The sequence below is a fragment of the Lolium rigidum genome, chromosome 2 (assembly GCF_022539505.1).
Source record: "Lolium rigidum isolate FL_2022 chromosome 2, APGP_CSIRO_Lrig_0.1, whole genome shotgun sequence".
Taxonomy (NCBI): domain Eukaryota; kingdom Viridiplantae; phylum Streptophyta; class Magnoliopsida; order Poales; family Poaceae; genus Lolium; species Lolium rigidum.
In genome coordinates, this window is record NC_061509.1 from 66625585 (window position 1) to 66644799 (window position 19215).

Consider the following 19215-nt stretch of genomic DNA (forward strand, 5'->3'; position numbering starts at 1 on the left):
TATCTGTTGTCCATGTTGTCCCGGTATGGATGTCTAAGTTGAGAATAATCAAAAGCGAGAAATCCAAAATGCGAGCTTTCTCCTTAGACCTTTGTACAGGCGGCATGGAGGTACCCCATTGTGACACTTGGTTAAAACATGTGCATTGCAAAGATCCGGTAGTCCAAGTTAATTAGGACAAGGTGCGGGCACTATTAGTATACTATGCATGAGACTTGCAACTTGTAAGATATAATTTTCATAACTCATATGCTTTATTACTACCGTTGACAAAATTGTTTCATGTTTTCAAAATAAAAGCTCTAGCACAAATATAGCAATCGATGCTTTCCTCTTTGAAGGACCATTCTCTTTTACTTTTATGTTGTGTCAGTTCACCTATTTCTCTCCACCTCAAGAAGCAAACACTTGTGTGAACTGTGCATTGATTCCTACATACTTGCATATTGTACTTGTTATATTACTCTATGTTGACAATTATCCATGAGATATACATGTTACAAGTTGAAAGCAACCGCTGAAACTTAATCTTCCTTTGTGTTTCTTCAATACATTTACTTTGATTTATTGCTTTATGAGTTAACTCTTATGCAAGACTTATTGATGCTTGTCTTGAAGTACTATTCATGAAAAGTCTTTGCTTTATGATTCACTTGTTTACTCATGTCATTACCATTGTTTTGATCACTGCATCCACTACATATGTTTACAAATAGTATGATCAAGGTTATGATGGCATATCACTTCAGAAATTATCTTTGTTATCGTTTTACCTGCTCGGGACGAGCATAACTAAGCTTGGGGATGCTTGATACGTCTTCGACGTATCGATAATTTCTTATGTTCTATGCCATATTATTGATGATACCTACATGTTTTATGCACACTTTATGTCATATTCGTGCATTTTCTGGAACTAACCTATTAACAAGATGCCGAAGTGCCGGTTCCGTTTTCTGCTGTTTTTGGTTTCGAAATCCTAGTAACGAAATATTCTCGGAATTGGACAAAACGAAGACCCAGGGGCCTATTTTGCCACGAACCTTCCAGAAGACCGAAGAGCATACGAAGTGGGGCCACGAGGTGGCGACACCACATGGCGGCGCGGCCAAGGGGGGCCCGCGCCGCCCTATGGTGTGGGCCCCTCGTCGGGCCCCCGACTGCGCCCTTCCGCCTACTTAAAGCCTCCGTCGCGAAACCCCGATGCGAAAAACCACGATACGGAAAACCTATGCGAGACGCCGCCGCCGCCGATCCCATCTCGGGGGATTACGGAGATCTCCTCCGGCACCTCGCCGGGAGAGGGGATTCATCTCCCGGAGGACTCTACACCGCCATGGTCGCCTCCGGAGTGATGAGTGAGTAGTTCACCCCCGGACTATGGGTCCATAGCAGTAGCTAGATGGTTGTCTTCTCCTCATTGTGCTTCATTGTTGGATCTTGTGAGCTGCCTAACATGATCAAGATCATCTATCCGTAATACTCTATGTTGTGTTTGTCGGGATCCGATGGATAGAGAATACCATGTTATGTTAATTATCAAGTTATTACATATGTGTTGTTTATGATCTTGCATGCTCTCCGTTACTAGTAGAGGCTCGGCCAAGTTTTTGCTCTTAACTCCAAGAGGGAGTATTTATGCTCGATAGTGGGTTCATGCCCGCATTGACACCGGGACGAGTGACGGAAAGTTCTAAGGTTGTGCTTGTGTTGTTGCCACTAGGGATAAAACATTGGCGCTATGTCCGAGGATGTAGTTGTTGATTACATTACGCACCATACTTAATGCAATTGTCCGTTGCTTTGCAACTTAATACTGGAAGGGGTTCGGACGATAACCTGAAGGTGGACTTTTTAGGCATAGATGCGGTTGGATGGCGGTCTATGTACTTTGTCGTAATGCCCAATTAAATCTCACTATACTTATCATGTCATGTATGTGCATTGTTATGCCCTCTCTATTTGTCAATTGCCCGACTGTAATTTGTTCACCCAACATGCTTTTATCTTATGGGAGAGACACCTCTAGTGAACTGTGGACCCCGGTCCATTCTTTAATACTGAAATACAAATCTGCTGCAATACTTGTTTCTACTGTTTTCTCTCGCAAACAATCATCTTCCACACAATACGGTTAATCCTTTGTTACGGACAAGCCGGTGAGATTGACAACCTCATCTGTTTCGTTGGGGCAAAGTACTTTGGTTGTGTTGTGCGGGTTCCACGTTGGCGCCGGAATCTCCGGTGTTGCGCCGCACTACATCCCGCCGCCATCAACCTTCAACGTGCTTCTTGACTCCTACTGGTTCGATTAAACCTTGGTTTCTTACTGAGGGAAACTTGCCGCTGTGCGCATCACACCTTCCTCTTGGGGTTCCCAACGGACGTGTCAACTACACGCATCAGCGGCGGCGGATGGGCTATGTATAGCCGCCGGGGGCGGCGGCGAGCATCTCCGCGCGGCCGAGCTCGCAGCTGCTGCCAGCGAGCTGCTTGCTCGATCGGAGGAAGGGGATGACCCCGACCATTTTGCACTTAACCCCCTGCGAAAATAATAGGCCGAGTTTGCTTGCTTGCTGGGCTGTCTGGGCCGAGCCAGAGACAAGGGAAGGGGGGAAGGAGAAAAGAAGATGGGCTGCGGCCCAGGGAGAGAGAGAGAGGGTTTCTCCCTTTTTTCAAGTTTTCATTTTCTAGTTTTTATTTCTCCAAATCTAAACCAAAATCAAATCTGTTTTGAATTTTTGTTTGAACTCAAATTTTACAGTGATATTTCTAAACACACATGGCCTTATTGAGAAACAACAAAACCATGTTGCTTAGTATTAAAAACTTGCAAGATTTGAATGAGAAAGAAATAGAGAGGGATTTGCATAATTGGAAAATGGAGATGCAAATTTTGCTCAAATTCAAACTACATGCATGAGATGCACATGAACACTCATTTATTTATGATAACAAGGTTGGGATGTTACAAACGTGAACTATGCTCCCAGCAAGAAGCAATTAGCAATGGATCATACTTTGGTCCTTTGCGCTTCTTGACTATCGACCATGACTCCATGAGTTCAATTACTCGCTTTTATGAATAAACTACACGATTCATTCTACAGGTTAAGTATTGCGTCTGAAGCTGACTGCCCGTCTACGTCGAGGGGTCACTTCTTAGCGTCCATACTATGATCCTGTTTGTTTGGGTGGAGTTTAAGCTTATACTGCTTTTGAATCCCTAAAAACACAAGCCCAAACAAACACCTAACTTCTAGATAAGGGCTTACACAAGTACTTCTCCACTTTATCAAGAAGCACGTCGGGAGGGACTTTCCGCAGCTTCCCTCACCTTCTCACTTAAAACCCGAAACGGTATAAGATGTTGCCCCTACAGTTTGAGTAATTTACGTCAGATTGCCATTGCATGTCCCTTTCTTCACCCGGTCTGCCGCTGAACCCGGCCTCCCGGACCAGTACTGCTGCTGCAGCTGAACGTTACAACCTTACAGACTCCAAGTCCTCTAATTACAACAAGAACAAGATCTCGTATCTGGTTTAATCTTATCTTGTCCATTAGTGCATGTAGGGCCGGCCCTGAGATGTCGGGGGCCCGGTGCAAGAGAAAAATAGGGCCCCTATATATTATCCAGATTTTTATATATTTCATAGCACCTTATATATTGAACAAAATTCTATATAAATCTTCAATAGACATGTTAAACAATACAATTTTCTCTAAATTTACTATAGACACGTCACACACAATCCCATCTAAATTTCCAATAGACATGTTGTTCAATACAACTCTCTTATGTCCCTTCTTATAAGTTATAACCACAAATGCACTTTGACATCTTAGACTTGTCAAAACACATACTACACTGCAAGATTTAAATATAAAATTAAATTGAAAGAAAAGCACCTAGAGCTTGAATGAAACTATTGTGCTCATTGTCGCTTGCCGCAGGTTGCCCTTGGTTGGACTGTCGCGGTACTAGTCACTTTTCTTTTTGCGAATAGGGATAGCATTAGTCCGTGGGATGCATGACTATTTTTCTAAGCTAATGGACCTGCATGTACTTACCTGGGTGAGGGCCCCTAGCAGCCGGGGGCCAGTGCGGCTGCACTGGCTGCACTTGCTCAGGGCCGGCACTGGGTGCATGGTACCTACAGGCCGGGATCAAACATGCATGCGTCTATATTTATCTCTTTTTATGTAAACTGATGTATCGATAACCAGACGTGGCAAGTAGTATAAAGATAAAGTTATTGTTATACCTTTCCTTGAAGTTACTGTTGACGAACAAGAAATATGTCAATTTACCTAGGAGTAGTATTTAATTATTACTGCAATGTGAGACCAGCACACCAACACATGCTTCTACAATTTCATCTAATAAATAGGAGTTGAACATATTATTTGAGCTAATATGAAGCATAATCAGCTACATGTCAATTTACCAAGGAATTGTGTTAGATCGGTCCTTAAATGTCTTGAGCGCTACATGGGATATTCCAGATTTTAGTCGATCACTAATTACATGTCTCACCAGTCGTTCTAAAAGCAGTTGCCAAACTGCATTTTTAGATTTCATAAATTGCCCCGCTGCAGCTGCTGCTACTTTTTAGATCCTACCAGCTTCAGCCGCTTGTTGTTCAGCTGCAGCGCAGACAAATAGACACTATATTAGCTTTCATCTCTGCGAGCTTCCATTACCACCTTGGTAACCGCTTATGGAAAACTTTTTCCTTGCAAATTAAAGCTTGTAGAGATCACAAAATAAATTTGACTAGAGGTAGGGGAGGGGGGCATGCCCCCCGCCCTTTCTAGCTATGTCATTGATTAGAGTTCATTTCCTCAGCCAACTACGATATACCTAGAATAGGACAAGGGGCCATGACTCTGATCAATTTTGTTTCAAAATTGCTAGAAGATTTAATTTGCAAGAAAATAGTTGAATAAAAAGATTTTAGTTGATTTTTCTAAACATATTTTGGTTTCAAGTAATGTCGTGAGACTAAAAAATTCTAATAAATAATGAAATAAAAATTAGCTTTTAGTGTAAAATCGGTACACAGAATAATGATAACATTGGGGGACTCCGCGTTATAAAAAAAAATGATCACACACTTCTGTAGTGCTGCCTCCGCAACATCTCTAAGGAGAAAATAGAGAAAGGAAATACCCCAAACGCCAGCCTCGATCATTCCCGATCCCCCAAACCCTACTCCTCGACGGGCATTGCACAACATTTACCATGATCAGGCAGACGGTCGGGTTCTACCCGTAACTCATATGCGCCGACCTTCCCACCACGGAGGAGGACCCGAGGATGCACCCGCAGATGCGACACAACCTGACCCTCGGAGAGGCTAGACCGCCACAAGAACCTCGTCCTTAGATTCTTCTACTCCTTCCTCTTTGAGTCGCCCATCTCCATCGCCATGTCCCTCTCTTGGCATCGCAATAGACAACTGGTGTGATAATGAAACATGATATGCAACACATGCAAGATTCACTCGTTGGCGCTCGTTGAAATGGCAAGGTTGCGCCTTGCTCGACTTCCGTTAAGGACTCCACTCCATAATGCTTGAGCACGGTAAATACTTTGCGTAAAAATGTTGAGCGACGAAAAATTGTATGGACCTCTTTCCATGAGAGAAAAAAATCTAACCAAGTTCGCATTTTGGAATTAGAAATAGTTAAATATTTTACCGATAAAAATGGATCATGTATGACAACATCAATTCTTGGCACCAGCATTCTTTTTCCAAAAAGATGCTCAAAAAATTCTGAACCACGAAAGGATTTTGGAGTGAACTCACACTAACAAAACGCATTTTGAACTACCACATCAGAGTGCGACACAACACAACATGATACTAAAAGAATAAGTATTTTTCAGTGATTTCAACAAATACGTATTTTTTATTTGCTGTTTTCAAAATTTGAATGCAGCCAAATTTGTCGTTCCGCATATATGCATTTTACATTTTTTTTTCGAGTTTCACTTCACGTTTTCTTTTGAGAATAGCTTCAGTTCACATGGTCGTGCACTCATGCTCCACAGAGAAAAAAGAAAAAGGAGAGAAAACACCGACCAAGATCCTCCAAACCCTCCTCCTCGTCGACGGGCGTTGCGCGGCGGCCACCATGGATTTGCGCAGGCAGACGGCCAGGGTCTACCCGCAAATCATCCGCTCCGACCTCCCCGCCACGGAGGAGGACCCGAGGATGCCGGTGGAGATGCGCCACGGCCTGGCCCCGGAGACGCTCGACCCCTACAAGAACTTCGTCCTCAGATTCTTCTACTCCTTCCTCCTCGACTCGCCCGTCTCCACCGCCGCCCCCCTCTCCTGCGCCGCCGCCTCCCTCTCCTGCGTCGACCGCGTCAGCCTCCTCCCCGACGACCTCCTCCACCGCGTCGTCTCCCGCCTCCCTGCCAAGGACGGCGCCCGCACCGCCGTGCTCTCCTCGCGCTGGCGCCACCTCTGGCGCTCCGCGCCGCTCGTCCTCGTCGACACCCACCTCCTCCCCGCCACCCGCGCCGGGGCCCGGCCCGCGCGCGCCGGTGCCGTCTCCCGCGCCGTCACCGCCGCCGTCTCCGCGGCCCTCGACGCGCACCCGGGGCCCTTCCCCTTCGTCAGCCTCACCTGCAGCTTCCTCTCGCGCGCCGACCGCGGCGTGCTCGCGCGCTGGGTCCGGCTCCTCGCCGCCAAGGGCGTCGGCGACCTCGTCCTCGTCAACCGCCCCTGGCCCCTCCCGCGCGGCGTCTGCCTCCCGGTCGGGCTCTTCAGCTGCGCCTCCCTCCGCCGCCTCTACCTCGGCGCCTGGCTCTTCCCCGACACCGCCACCGCCACGCTCCCGCGCGACGTCGGCTTCCCCAACCTCCGCGAGCTCGTCCTCGGCTGCGTCGTCATGACGGACAAGGACCTCGACTTCCTGCTCGCCGTCAGCCCCGAGCTGGAGACTCTCGCGGTCGTTGGAAGCCTGACCCAGCTGCACGCCCGTCTCGCCAGTCAGAGCCTTCGCTGCGCGCAATTCTGCCTGTCCACCGTCGAGGAGGTCGCCGTGGTGGACGCCCCGAGCCTTGAGCGGCTCTACATCTGGGGCAGCTTAAGCCACGGCCAACCCAGGAGCAAAACAAGCACTCGACTCAAGATTGCCCGTGCTCCTCAGCTGCGTTTCCTGGGATACCTGCGCCCAGGAGTGCACGTTCTGCAGATTGGCAACACCACCATCAACGTACACTACAGCCCAAATTCTGAGTTCCATGCTTCCATTTGTTTGTTTGCATTGCTTTGATAATGTGCATGCAACAAGACCTGTCTACGAGCGTCCTGCCTACCTATTAGGGTTGCAAGCGGCGCGCCCGCAAAGTCCCGCAAACAGCAAAATTAGAGCAAACCTGGTTACAGATTGAGTCAGATTTAAAGAAGAGCTAGTACAATTTGTTGTCCCGCAACCCGCCCCACTTGCAGCCCTACTACCTATGGATGAGCAAATGGGAATGATGTGTGATCAGTTTATCTTCTTTTGGTGCGCTGCAGGCTGGTACGCAGGTGACCCCAACCACCATTGTCCCCAGTGTCAAGATGTTGGCACTGAGCCTACGTTTCGGGATCCGCAATGAAGTCAAGATGCTGCCTAGCTTCCTGAGGTGCTTTCCGAACGCCGAGGCGCTCTGCATCGAGGTAGTAAAACCAACCTTTTCCTATCGTTTTCTGTTCGTCAATCGCATGACCATTGTTGGATATATAGTATCACATTGCTTCCTGTATTATCTGTCATTGCGTATAGCTTATCAATGTGTCAATATCTGTTTGCAGTCTGAGGAAACTCATGAACCCACTGGCAACATCCGTCTCAAGTTCTGGCAGGACAACGGCCTGATCGAGTGCATCCGATCGAGCCTCAAGAGCATTGTCTTCCGCGAGTTCCATGGGCACGAGAACGAGTTCGCCTTCCTCATGTTCGTTGCCGAGAACGCAGTGGTGCTGGAGAGGATGGTGCTTGAGCTCAAGCTTGGGAAGTATGCCGCGCCTGTAGAGATCGTTATCAAGATCAAAGCTCTCGAGTCTGCCAAATGGGCCAGTGGAAGCAATAAGCTGCAGCTCATGTTCAGTAAATTTCCTAGTGCTTGGAGCCTCGCCAAAGGATGTGATCTTTCATGTGATGACCCTTTTCTCTGCCTCTGCTATATGCCCACATATTTCGAAATGCGAGATAGCTCTGGTCAGGTCAAGCCTCTAGGTTATCTTTAGATTGTCGGAATGTATCTTTCAAGACTGACCACTGTTTCATTAGAGTATCCTTGTTTCTCTGATTTGAGGTACCGATATCTGCATTTCGTGCAACTTCCTTAGCTAGCCCGTCAATTGGTTCTCGTGGTAATTACTTTCAGGATTTCTGCCAAGCATGTGAGTGGAAGTAACTTAAAAGCGAGACATATGAACTTATTATATATTGCCTACTTCATTACCAATTTTCTCTGTGGCGTCCCTTTTAAATTTCCTTGCGCTGTATCCTCTCAATTTTCTAGTTTTTGCTTTTTGCGTATATTGATTAAATTTGTGTTGCAGTGTATCCTAAGTTGAAGTCATAAACCCAACATTGAGTCAGGCTAGTGGTGTGTATACTGCAATCTGGGCAGTTTCATGGTATGTTCTTGTGCTTTTGCAGTGATAATAACACTTATGGAAATTGTGTTCTTGCTCAAAATAGTGTGCCATTGTACGGATTGTAATGCCCTTTTTACGCCCTGATGTGATTGCACCATTTACATGCTGAAGCTGAACTGCTCCTTATGGGTCCATTAAAATGCCTTGCACCTGTTGCCACTTTCATAAACATGTCGCTTTAGCACTAGCATGTATGAATAATGTGATGCACCAACATTCAGTAGCAATGAGAACACTCTACAACACCAGTGTACGGAAGCAGAGGAAAGATAGCCAACATAGCATGCGCTTGCAGAAATGCATATATATCCCACAAATGCACCAGAGATTGCTTCGTCGGGTATCCATTGTGTGCTGAGCAAGTGTACACTGTCATTCCGATAAGGTAATAGAAAATAGATCAAAGCACACATAATTCCCTGAGGAAAAACATGTATACACAATTCCAAAAGCGGCTTGTTCCAAAATACGCCTGAAGCTCTTGGCTATGACTGCAGTAGTGTGTAGAGTTTAATCTTCGGCTATGATTCCGACTGTTTGAACTTCTTGGCTATGATGACTATCCATCTGGAAATGATTGTAGCCAAAACATGCAGAACTTCTTGGCTATCTTGGTTGCTCCTTGTTCTAGGAAACAGTAGTTGTTCGAGTTAACTCCTTCCAAAGTTGTCAATGCTTGCAGTGATGTATACAGTGCAAATTGGTTAATGTTTGCAAAATGATGTATACAGTTCAAAATTGCAATTCAATTTGAGCAATTATGTTTCCCTTTTTTCTTAGGTTTGAACAAATATACTCAAAAGAGACAAACAAATGCTACTAAAATGCACGAGTCAAGAAATAAATCTAACTAAACCTGAAATTGGTTTGTTAAAATATGTGATTAAATGCATATTGGGAACATGATGCATGAGGACTGAAGTTCCTCATTTTGACAGCATTTCTGAAGAAAGAACGCACCTTAGCAGCATTACACAGGACTTTGGCATCAGAATTTTTGTTGAAGTGATCACGAACAGGCTGTTCAAATGAGAAACTGGCCGGTAAGATTCTAATAGTGAAATAGAAGCATTGTTGAATAAAAATAAAAACCACGAACACAAAATTGAAACGACTTTCAGATAAGTTCACTTTACTCACTGGTCTACTGGAAATGAAACATTTAACCTGCAAAACTGGGAGGTGTATTTTACCTGCAATATCTGGTTTATTGCTTTTGTAAGAGCAGCTTTCACATCACCGGGATGTAGAGCGCCACTGATGTAATCCACAAGGAGTTCTTCCATTGTTACGTAAGTCCTGTGTAGGAGAAATAACATATGTTACAACTGAGAAATCATTAAAACCATGCCAAGTAAATTGGACTCTTTCCGTGGTAGCACGGTCGGTTGCAACAGCTCATGCAATAGTTTCAGCAAAGAAGAAAATGTTCTAGCTTCTTTGAGGAAAACAAATTCAAGCTTTTCATCATCCTCAGACTACCTGTTACCGCCACTGCGTTCATTTCGAAGCACCTCAAACTTTCCAAACCAAGGGAAAACAATGTGTTGTATGTATTCCAAGCATGGATTTCCTTCAGTGATCTTGATAGGGCAGAAAGCCTTTTTTATCTTCGACTTAACATCAACCTGCAATAAAAAAAGTTGATTATGAAAATGGATACAACCTTAAGCATATATGTTTCCACTAATTAAGGACTCAATATGGTCAGTGGGTCGGGAGTAAGTAAATAGTAACTGACTAAATGTTGCGAGAAAAACCTCATCATCAAACATAAAAATAGCCGAGTATGGATCACTGTTTGACATCTTCTGCTGCCCTTCTTTCAAACCAGGTAGCAAATCTACAATTCATGTTATGGAAAAAACATTTTGATAAACCTAGCTATATCTAATGTAACAATATAGGCAGACAAATAAATCTATAAATAATCACATGATTATGGAAAACCATGGAGGATACGATGCAACAGAAAAATTGGTTTGCTTGCCCCTTCAATGTGCTCGGAGTATTCTCTAGCCATCATACCGACCTCTCTTTGATCCATGCCCATCTGGCATATGTCTGCCTACAAAAAGGAATAGTTTTTTTTTGTTATTATAAAGAAATTCTGTATTAGTAAAGCATGTATTAGTTACTTTATTCTTCCATATTTTATTACTTTAGTTTCCGACAAAAAAATAGTTTAGTCTCTCGCACTTTTTTGTTCTAGCCATCGATTTACAAGGGTAATTTGCTGATACTTCAGACAAGGCTGCCGTCATAGATACTAACCTCCAGGTCCAGGAACAGTATATCAGCGCACTGCATGATGGGTTCCCAGAGCTGGTCGACCTTCACATTATCCGGATTCGGGTGCAAGCTACAAATAAATGTCACAACTATCACACATTCCAGAGATTTGGTCCGAGTCAATTAAAAGGGATCGGAGGGAGTACATGTGATGTAGATGACCAAACATGTACCTCGCTAATCTTCCTACTTTGGTTTCCCGGGCAAGGCCCAACACCATCGGCCAGTATAAGTGTGCACGCTTGCTTATCTCTTCGGAGGACCATAGGAATTCCACCCCGTCCAGGTCCATGCCGAGGGCTTTCCAAACCTCAATCATGTGGTGACCGGTGGCCCTAATCTCGCTCAAATCCCCTCCCATCCTCTGGTCCTCTATTAAGATCTTCACTCTGCATCCGGCCCTGATCATCTTGTTGACATCGATCACTTTACCAACACCCTAAGAAACAAAAACAATAAGTTGACAGATGGGTGCCAGTCATTCAGAAAGATACTATATACTATGTACTTACAACCTAAAGGAATTCGTTCACAATATATATTTGGTAACTTCTCTCCCACTTTTGAATTTTTGTATTAATAGAATGACACTAAATGCAGCCAAAAGTAAAGAATCAAACTCAAAGTAGGATCATCGTGGTAATTGGTTGAACTGCTAAACTTTGATCCGAAGGAATATATAACGGATTAGCAACCATGTGTTGGAAGTATAACGCCCAGTTGAAGCAAGCTAAAGCTATTTATATTCGGACGAAGCTCGAGTAATGATCATTATATTCATCTAATTTGAAAATAGCATGCCTAACAGTTTCAGAGCAATGTAAGCTTTTTTTTTTCAGAACAAAGAACTGTCAATCTAGTCTTTATGTGACGTTGTATACTATTCTTTCCATAATTCTTGTCGTGGTTTGAATTCAGCAATCAGGGGGTAGAATTCTAAAGTGAGACGATGTAAAATCCGATGGTCGGGGCCTGGTGCACTCCCTCGCTCTGAACCCAACAAACCCCACTTTCTATAAAGAGAAAAGGGCAGAAATTCACCTGGGCGATGTCCAAGCGGCCGGAGGCGGAGGGCTGGAAGCTGTGGAGGCAGATCGGGCTGGGCTTGTCGTGCAGCAGCGCCAGCAGCTCGTCCTCGCCGCCGACGCACTCCTCCGCCGTGCTCAGCAGCGTCGCGGCGCGCTCCTCCACGTCCATGGCGGTGCAGAGAATTATGGAAGCCGACTCTGTTTTGGGCTTTTGGCGATCCCTCGTTTTCTTCGTATTTATAGGGAGTCCGTGCGAATCCGGAATCATTACGAGTTGGGCCGTAGCATCAGTAAGCCCAACGGGCCGTAGCTTCTGGCCCAGCAAGGGGACGCCAAGGAGAAAAGCCCGGCTACCACACGCTACGGCCGTCTCTTCTCTTCCGCACCCGCCCAAGGCCAAAACCCTCGCAAGTCGCGTACCCACTCCACGGCGGCGGCGGCGGCAGTGGCGGCGGCGACCACCAGACAAAGACGAGCTCCCACCGGCGACACCGCAGCGCGTAAATGGACAGCGGAAGCGACTCCGACGGTGCCCCCGAGGAGCTCACCGCCGTCCAGGTACGCTCTTGGCTGTTCCCCACGCCACGCCCTACGAGGGGAGACCTCGCGCTAGTAAACCCTAGGTGGTGAGGTAGCAGTTCGGGAGGAGCCCGGGTGCTGCGCGCATGTATTCCGCTTAGATAGGAGTGCGGTCACAGGCCACCAATTTCGATTACCACGCACGGGGAGCATCTGTTTGTGGTTACTTACTAGGGGCTGTTTGTTGTTTAGCTTCTTATTACTCCATTTGTATACTTCGATTGTTCGTCAGTGTTCCTGTCGGACTCAGAGTATGTGGAGATGATGCTGAGTGTTTGTTTCCTGCTGGTGATGTTCCTGTAGGGTGTGGAGAAGCATGAAGAAATCAGCAAGGTGGAGAAGGACAGCGCTGTCAGGTTTGTTTCTGCACTTAGTACTGTTTGTGCAGATAAACACTCTGCTTATGCGGTAACAGACATAGAGGTCGCTTTGAGAAATATAAGCTCACCATCTATCTGAACTATACCTAGCCTTAACTACCCCCATTAGTTGTGTTGCTATCGCCATATGCACACTGCAGACTTTGCGAGTCTTACAGCAAAATCCCTGAGGCCAAAATCAAGACATGCACGACTCCAGATTTGTATAGTAAGTGATTTCCTTGTATGTGTTGGTTTATAACGCATCAACGGCAGGATGGCAATTGGGCCATTCCTAGCGAGGGACAGATTCTCCTCATACCCGTTCCCTAATGGCACAATTAGGTACCACGTCACCTTTTCTCATGTCCTCTGTTCCCATAGGGAGCATCTCCCAATAAATGCTTAAACTTGTGTGATGTTGAGTTTATTTTGTATGTTTATCACGTGATTAAGTAGAAACAAGTAAATTTATTTGTTCATAGTGCAGTGCAATGGAATATCAATAAATGAGCTGTATAATGGTAGAGAAAAAAACAGTCATGCTTTCGACAGGCAGATGTACCAATTTATGCACGTATAAGAATATGCAGGAGGTATAGCGGAGATTATTGATGGGGGTGGTACCTGCAGGCCCTTGTAGAGCGGTATACACATCTGGATGTTGGGGGCAGGGACAATTTTTCCTCATACACATCCCTAATAGGGTAATTCTTCATGGGTTGCATGAAATTTGGCACATTGCCACCCCTTTCCCCTTGAATGTAAAGCCTTTCGTTCATGCTACCTCTAGGTCTTCAATCTCTAGTCCTGTGTACAGAACAGAATTGTTCAGGCAGCTGTTTGACCCTATGATTGCCATGCTTAGACTTCTGGGTCTTTTACTTGCCGCTATTGAAATTTATGTTTACGCATTTGCTACTATCTCTCCTTGGTCCCATGATCACTGACAAATGAACTGTGAATTCCAGTGGTAATTCAGTAGTTGCAAATAGGCCGACAGACCTTTTTTTCAAATATATTGGCAAAAGCATTTTTTCATCTCTTGGGGCAACTAACTATATAATGTTGCTTCTGTTAATAGCAGATTAATATCACTTTTTTGGATGTTACCCTCTCTAACCTGACATCATGTTTTGTAGAGCAACAAAGGAGGAGAAAGACCGTAGGAAGCGCTGGGCCAAGCGGAAAACATCCTCAAAACCTGATAAAAAGAAGCCTCTCAAAGTAGAAGATACAGATGCGAAAGCCGAAGAAGAGGTTGAGGACGAGGAAACACATGCTATGCCTGGCACACTGCCCAAGAATGTAATTGAAATGCTTGCAGCACGTGAGAAGTATGTTTACTTCCTTTCACTGCTAGACATTCAAATCCCTGCTCTTCTTTTTTCTGTTTTGACATTATTGGTTATCCTCTCTTCATTTTTCTTTCAGGCAAACCTTCTCATCAGACTCCGAGGAAGAAAATGTAAACCAGAAGGTTCAGAAAAAGAAGAAAAAATTGAAAACTTCTGGGTATTTTCCATGACCTTGTCATCTTGTGTAGTTTTCTTTTAAACTGTTATTCTGATGGTTCATAACGTTTATCAGACCTGAAACAATTCTGCTCAAAGATGTCCGGTCGACACAACACGTGAAGAACGCCCTCGACTTCCTGAATCACAGGAAAAACCAGGTGCCAAGGTCCAATGCAGTTTTGAAGAATTCTCATACTGCTATGCGTCTCTTTAAAGCTAATTTCATGACATGAGCGTGGTGGACCAAGTGGTTATCTGAATTATGTGTCACAACTTGTCGGGAAGACTGATATGGTTGACAGCCTGAGCAATGAATCATTTCATGGTTTGATGGGACCGAATCTAGCATGTGAGTTGCAATGCTTCATTTCCTTCGGCGTGATGTGTATTGTGCATGCTAGATGTAAGAAACCCTATGCTCTGTATGCACCCTGTGTTTTTAGCTTTAGCTATGTACGGATCATATGTATCTCCTGTGAGATTAATACATATTTCTCAACACCACTATATGGGCTTTATGTGTTTGCCAATTCATATTTATAGAGTATATGGTAGTGTCTGCTTGCAAATTTTTTGTATGGCTGTACATACCGTTATCATTTTGGCTCCTGGTCTAAACGATTCGACCTGTTTTGATCACAGTTCACTGGACGTATATCAGTTTTGCATTCTTCTGGTTATATCCACAGTAACCAGCCTATTTCGTGCAATGACTACCTTCACGTTATGTTTTTTGAGTGTTTTCTTTCCGTTCGACTGCCGAAAGAGGAAAAGAATGAAATTATGTCGAACTCTTTGTAGTGCAAGTATCTGCTTCCTTCTCTTGGGGTTGGGGAAGATGATGAACAGCTTTTACACAAGTATGACCAAATCTTACGTTTGGGATACAGTAACTAAATGGCTCAACAGGAATACATGATAAATCTATTACTTTTGGACCTGTCCATAGCACAACATAGTAGTACCATACCAAAGCAAATCGACCATACACGGATACACACATACATCTCTGGATCTGGAAAGGGTAACAAGGAATTATCATACACGCGCACACACACAGACGGACTCCACCTTCGTCCATCAAACTACCTAGCTGTTGGTACAGTCTCACTTGACTCAACAGCCTCCTCTATCGCATCCTCCTTCGAATCCTTCTCTTCCGAAATGGCATCTGAGATACCAGAACCTGGCTGTCTCTGGCCAGAGTTGGTCTGTTCCAGCTTGAACAGGTCACCATTCTCCAATTCAGAGAACTTCTCCGCAGATTCTCCCCTGAGAAGCTCAACAACTTCAGACATTATTGGTCTTCGTTCTGGTGTCTTTTGAGTACAAGCAAGCCCGATAACTACCATTCGCTTCACCTCAGCCTCATCAAAGCTATCGCTCAGCTTCGGATCAGCCATTTCCTTGAACTTCTTATCACGGGCGAATGGAAGTGCCCACTCGGTGATGGTCAGTTTCGTAGTGGGGTTTATCTTCTCGACTGGCCTCTTTCCACTGGCAAGCTCTAATAGCAGTACTCCGAAGCTGTAGACGTCACAGCTTTCCTTGGCCTTACCAAGCATGGCATACTCCGGTGCAAGGTAACCCAGCGTGCCTTTCACCTTTGTGGTCACATGGGTTGCGCCATCTGGTATGAGTTTCGCAAAACCGAAATCAGCGACCCGTGCTTGGAAATTCGCGTCCAAGAGAACATTGCTCGCCTTGACGTCTCTATGGATGATATGTGGGATCGCATGGTGATGAAGGTAACTACAAGGTGAAGATAATATAAACATGAGCTTGCGCTTCATCATGATGAATATTGCAAAATGATGTTGAGAGAGCTTACGCAATGCCCTCTGCTGAATCAATAGCGATATTCATTCTTCGCTCCCAACTAAGATGGCATTCAGCCGCGTGCTGTCCATGTAGGTGAGAGTGCAAGCTCAGGTTCTGCATATAGTCATAGACTATCAGACGCTCCTGGCCTTCAGCGCAGTAGCCACGTAAGCTCAACAGGCTCTTGTGCCTAACTCGTGCCAAAACCTCCACCTCAACAGCAAACTCCTTTTCAGCTTTGTTGCTCCAGCTCTTGAGCCTTTTCACGGCAATCTGTTAACATGGGATGAACAATTGAGATGCTAAGTAGGTTGGAGAGGAATTGAAATGCAAACTAAGACGTGGCATTAAATCAGACTTCCCTTAATAATTCTCTACTTGTCTAAGTCCTTCCCAAGTCAACCGCTTGCCTCATCTTACTTAAATATCAGTATGTGTCTATCAACATGCCATTGACATTTTTGGTCATAGACTCATAGTACAAGCGAATCTTAGAAGAAAAGTAATAGTACTACTAGTTGTCTGCCTTTGTCAAGACAGTGGATTATATCTGTCCAGACCATATACGCCTTCTGATTTTCTATACCTCCAGAGTTGCGTTAACACATCAAATTTATGATCATATATAGCTTGTGATCATGCTACCCACTACTACAAGGTCATGGCTACATCCTAGGTAAAGTGAACGCACAAAGAATATATCGTAGTTGAAGGTGAGAAAAAGTCAGTTCTCCACCCATACCAAAAGGATTCACACGCTCAAAGAGTGTAGGTCCAGTTTCGCTTCTCATTTGTTGTCAAAGAATATTCATGGGGTTAGAAAAGTACAACAATTTTCAATCTGAAATTCCACTAGAAACCAGAAAATTAACTAATTAGAAGGTGAAACTAAATCAAGATAAATACAACCATCAACTACAGCAGGTCCCTCCACTAAATTGTCCTGTTTGTACTGCTAATAGCAACAAAAATCACTGTATGCTCAAATAAAAAATAATCGCTAGAGACAAATGATACTACAACAAATCAGTGTGTAGCATAGTGAGAGCTGCATCATTGTTGCATTTCTTATGTTTAAGAGAGGGACTGCACCTGCGATCCGTCCCAGAGCTGGCCCCAGTAGACGCTGCCGAATCCGCCCTCGCCAAGCTTGTTGTCGTAATTGAAATTGTTGGTCGCGGACTGTAGCTCCTTGAGCGAGAAGATCCTCCATGTCGTGTCCTTCTTCTTCTTCTTCCTGCCAGGTTGAGCCCTATGAGCATAGTAGATGATTAAACCTTACTTCTTCAGCAACTCAAGTACTTGCTGGCACACTTGTTCAGAAACTCTAAACCAACTACCCCCCCCCTAATTGCTTGAATAAATTAGGTTTGTATAACAACCTGTACTCCATTCTATCTCAGCTAGGCAGCTGGCAGCTGAAAATCAACAGCGACATCTCCAGTATGAACAGTAAGCAACATTCTACACTTGTTCAGAATTGTATCCAAGTCTTGGCCGCAAGAAAGCGTAATTGTTTGAAGGTTTCGTATGTATAAAACATGTATTCGATCCTATCGCAGCTGGTGAAGTATTAGCAGCTGTAAATTAACAGCAATGTCCCCAGTAACAGCAGTAAGATTTCGAGTAGTAGGTAGCAGCTACTAATTGAAATCTCATCATCCACTCCAAACAGGGGATGCGGTAGCCAGCAGCTAGTAATTTAGCAGCAAATCAGACCGCAAGCTCACAAAATTGACCCCAGCCTGAGTAGTTCCCCAAAACCATAATCATTTGGTCCTGCTTGAGCTAATCAACCAGCACATAAAAATCTGGAAAAAAAAAAACCACCGTCTACAGTATAAGACAATTCGTTAGCTAGTGGCCTGGTCGAACCTCTCTCCCAAGTCCCAAACCAGCAACATATAACTATTTCTACAGTACGAATTTCCCCCAAAGTCCAAAACCCCACCGTTATACCCAACCGACGACCCAAACTCCCCCAAAACGGCACCGAAACCAAAACTCCAGAACCTAAATCGCGGCTGATCACTCACCCGTCAGACCGCCTGCAGCAGGAAAACCACTTCATCCCCGGAGTCCGCGCTGGCTCCGGCCTCAGAGCTCCCAGACCAAGCACCGGCCCGCGGGATCCCTACCGCGCGCCGTTGCCAGAGAGCCCACGACCAGGCTGGAAACCCGTCCTCCTCCTCCTCCTGTATTCACCTCCGTCGGTGGCCGCAGGTCAGCGGCGGCAGCACAGGAGACTCAGCGGTGGGAGAGGGAGACAGGAGATAGAGAGCGAGTTTTCTCGGGATGGTGTCGGCTCGGCTCCCCAACTACCGCACGCAAAGCAGCAGCTGGGCGCGGTCCGCTCACCGGCCGGCGGTGATTGGCCGAGGCGCGCCGCCGACGTGGCGCCGCCCCGTTGGCGGGTTTTGAACCAATGCGGTAACGGTCGGGTGTAGACCGTGGGGGGTAACGTCACGGGGTTGGTGACGGGTCCGGGTCGTTGGCTGCGATGCTCTGGCTGACTTGCGGGCCACGTGTGGTGACCTGGCGGGCATATAGTGCTCAAGTGCTGGTTGCTTTGGCTTTTTCTATTGACGGGGCGTTGGTTGTGCTGGGCTGTTGGATGGCTACGTTTGACCAAATGATAGGAAATTCTGAGGACAGATTATGGACAGTTTTTTGGATAGTGATAAGGGCATCTCCGAGGAATGGACGCATTTCGGACGCGTAAAATGGTCGGGCGCGTCTGTTTTCGTCGGGCACCGGACACGAAATTGGTCGTTTTTTTACCGTGCGCTCGTTTGGGCCCGGGTGCCTCGAGTGGGGCGACGCATTTGCACGTCCCCATGAATTGGGATATTTTAAACAACAAAAGTCTCAGTTATTACATCCAAATTCTTAAAATTATATATAAAAATAAGATGATATTGACATCTACGCATTACCTCCGTGGCCAGC

General features: G+C 45.4%; 4 protein-coding genes across 5 annotated transcripts; 2 read left to right on the forward strand and 2 right to left on the reverse strand.

The window, feature by feature from the left end:
• Nucleotides 1-6034: 6034 nt before the first annotated feature.
• Nucleotides 6035-8474, forward strand: LOC124689829 (putative F-box/FBD/LRR-repeat protein At5g22670). The gene is made up of 3 exons (XM_047223295.1): nucleotides 6035-7234; nucleotides 7540-7683; nucleotides 7825-8474. The coding sequence occupies exons 1-3, from the start codon at nucleotides 6035-6037 to the stop codon at nucleotides 8251-8253; spliced, it is 1773 nt and encodes a 590-aa protein (XP_047079251.1). The 3' UTR covers nucleotides 8254-8474.
• Nucleotides 8475-9520: 1046 nt separating this feature from the next.
• On the reverse strand, nucleotides 9521-12159 carry LOC124689830 (tyrosine--tRNA ligase 1, cytoplasmic-like). The gene is made up of 9 exons (XM_047223296.1): nucleotides 12004-12159; nucleotides 11130-11401; nucleotides 10945-11032; nucleotides 10633-10738; nucleotides 10431-10513; nucleotides 10153-10298; nucleotides 9864-9969; nucleotides 9631-9690; nucleotides 9521-9526 (listed from the first exon to the last, which is right to left on the reverse strand). Exons 1-9 carry the CDS (start codon nucleotides 12157-12159, stop codon nucleotides 9521-9523), a joined length of 1023 nt encoding a protein of 340 aa, XP_047079252.1.
• A 284-nt stretch (nucleotides 12160-12443) lies between these two features.
• LOC124686621 lies at nucleotides 12444-14952 on the forward strand. The gene is made up of 5 exons (XM_047220536.1): nucleotides 12444-12548; nucleotides 12873-12925; nucleotides 14071-14265; nucleotides 14363-14443; nucleotides 14519-14952. Exons 1-5 carry the CDS (start codon nucleotides 12495-12497, stop codon nucleotides 14676-14678), a joined length of 543 nt encoding a protein of 180 aa, XP_047076492.1. The 5' UTR covers nucleotides 12444-12494; the 3' UTR covers nucleotides 14679-14952.
• Nucleotides 14953-15347: 395 nt separating this feature from the next.
• On the reverse strand, nucleotides 15348-18338 carry LOC124691868 (PTI1-like tyrosine-protein kinase At3g15890). Of its 2 annotated transcripts, none has more exons than XM_047225149.1 (4): nucleotides 18303-18338; nucleotides 17359-17503; nucleotides 16277-16539; nucleotides 15348-16197 (listed from the first exon to the last, which is right to left on the reverse strand). In XM_047225149.1, exons 1-4 carry the CDS (start codon nucleotides 18335-18337, stop codon nucleotides 15531-15533), a joined length of 1110 nt encoding a protein of 369 aa, XP_047081105.1. In that variant the 5' UTR covers nucleotide 18338; the 3' UTR covers nucleotides 15348-15530. The 2 variants fall into 2 exon arrangements, with proteins under 2 accessions (XP_047081105.1, XP_047081104.1); XM_047225148.1 differs by having other exon boundaries at nucleotides 17359-17518.
• Nucleotides 18339-19215: the final 877 nt, after the last annotated feature.

What these genes read in the sequence shown, in the direction of transcription:
- LOC124689829 (XM_047223295.1), top strand. Translation starts at nt 6,035, where the DNA reads ATGGTCGTGCACTCATGCTCCACAGAGAAAAAAGAAAAAGGAGAGAAA. An exon ending in TTGGCAACACCACCATCAAC is followed by an intron (nt 7,235 to 7,539) that starts GTACACTACAGC and finishes GGTGCGCTGCAG; the next exon opens with GCTGGTACGCAGGTGACCCC. An exon ending in CCGAGGCGCTCTGCATCGAG is followed by an intron (nt 7,684 to 7,824) that starts GTAGTAAAACCA and finishes TTGCAGTCTGAG; the next exon opens with GAAACTCATGAACCCACTGG.
- LOC124689830 (XM_047223296.1), bottom strand. Translation starts at nt 12,159, where the DNA reads ATGGACGTGGAGGAGCGCGCCGCGACGCTGCTGAGCACGGCGGAGGAG. An exon ending in GCCGCTTGGACATCGCCCAG is followed by an intron (nt 11,402 to 12,003) that starts GTGAATTTCTGC and finishes TTTGTTTCTTAG; the next exon opens with GGTGTTGGTAAAGTGATCGA. An exon ending in GAACGCAGTGGCGGTAACAG is followed by an intron (nt 9,970 to 10,152) that starts GTAGTCTGAGGA and finishes TCTCCTACACAG; the next exon opens with GACTTACGTAACAATGGAAG.
- LOC124686621 (XM_047220536.1), top strand. Translation starts at nt 12,495, where the DNA reads ATGGACAGCGGAAGCGACTCCGACGGTGCCCCCGAGGAGCTCACCGCC. An exon ending in AGGAGCTCACCGCCGTCCAG is followed by an intron (nt 12,549 to 12,872) that starts GTACGCTCTTGG and finishes ATGTTCCTGTAG; the next exon opens with GGTGTGGAGAAGCATGAAGA. An exon ending in GAGAAGGACAGCGCTGTCAG is followed by an intron (nt 12,926 to 14,070) that starts GTTTGTTTCTGC and finishes CATGTTTTGTAG; the next exon opens with AGCAACAAAGGAGGAGAAAG.
- LOC124691868 (XM_047225148.1), bottom strand. Translation starts at nt 18,337, where the DNA reads ATGAAGTGGTTTTCCTGCTGCAGGCGGTCTGACGG. An exon ending in TGCTGCAGGCGGTCTGACGG is followed by an intron (nt 17,519 to 18,302) that starts GTGAGTGATCAG and finishes CTATGCTCATAG; the next exon opens with GGCTCAACCTGGCAGGAAGA. An exon ending in GATTCAGCAGAGGGCATTGC is followed by an intron (nt 16,198 to 16,276) that starts GTAAGCTCTCTC and finishes TTCACCTTGTAG; the next exon opens with TTACCTTCATCACCATGCGA.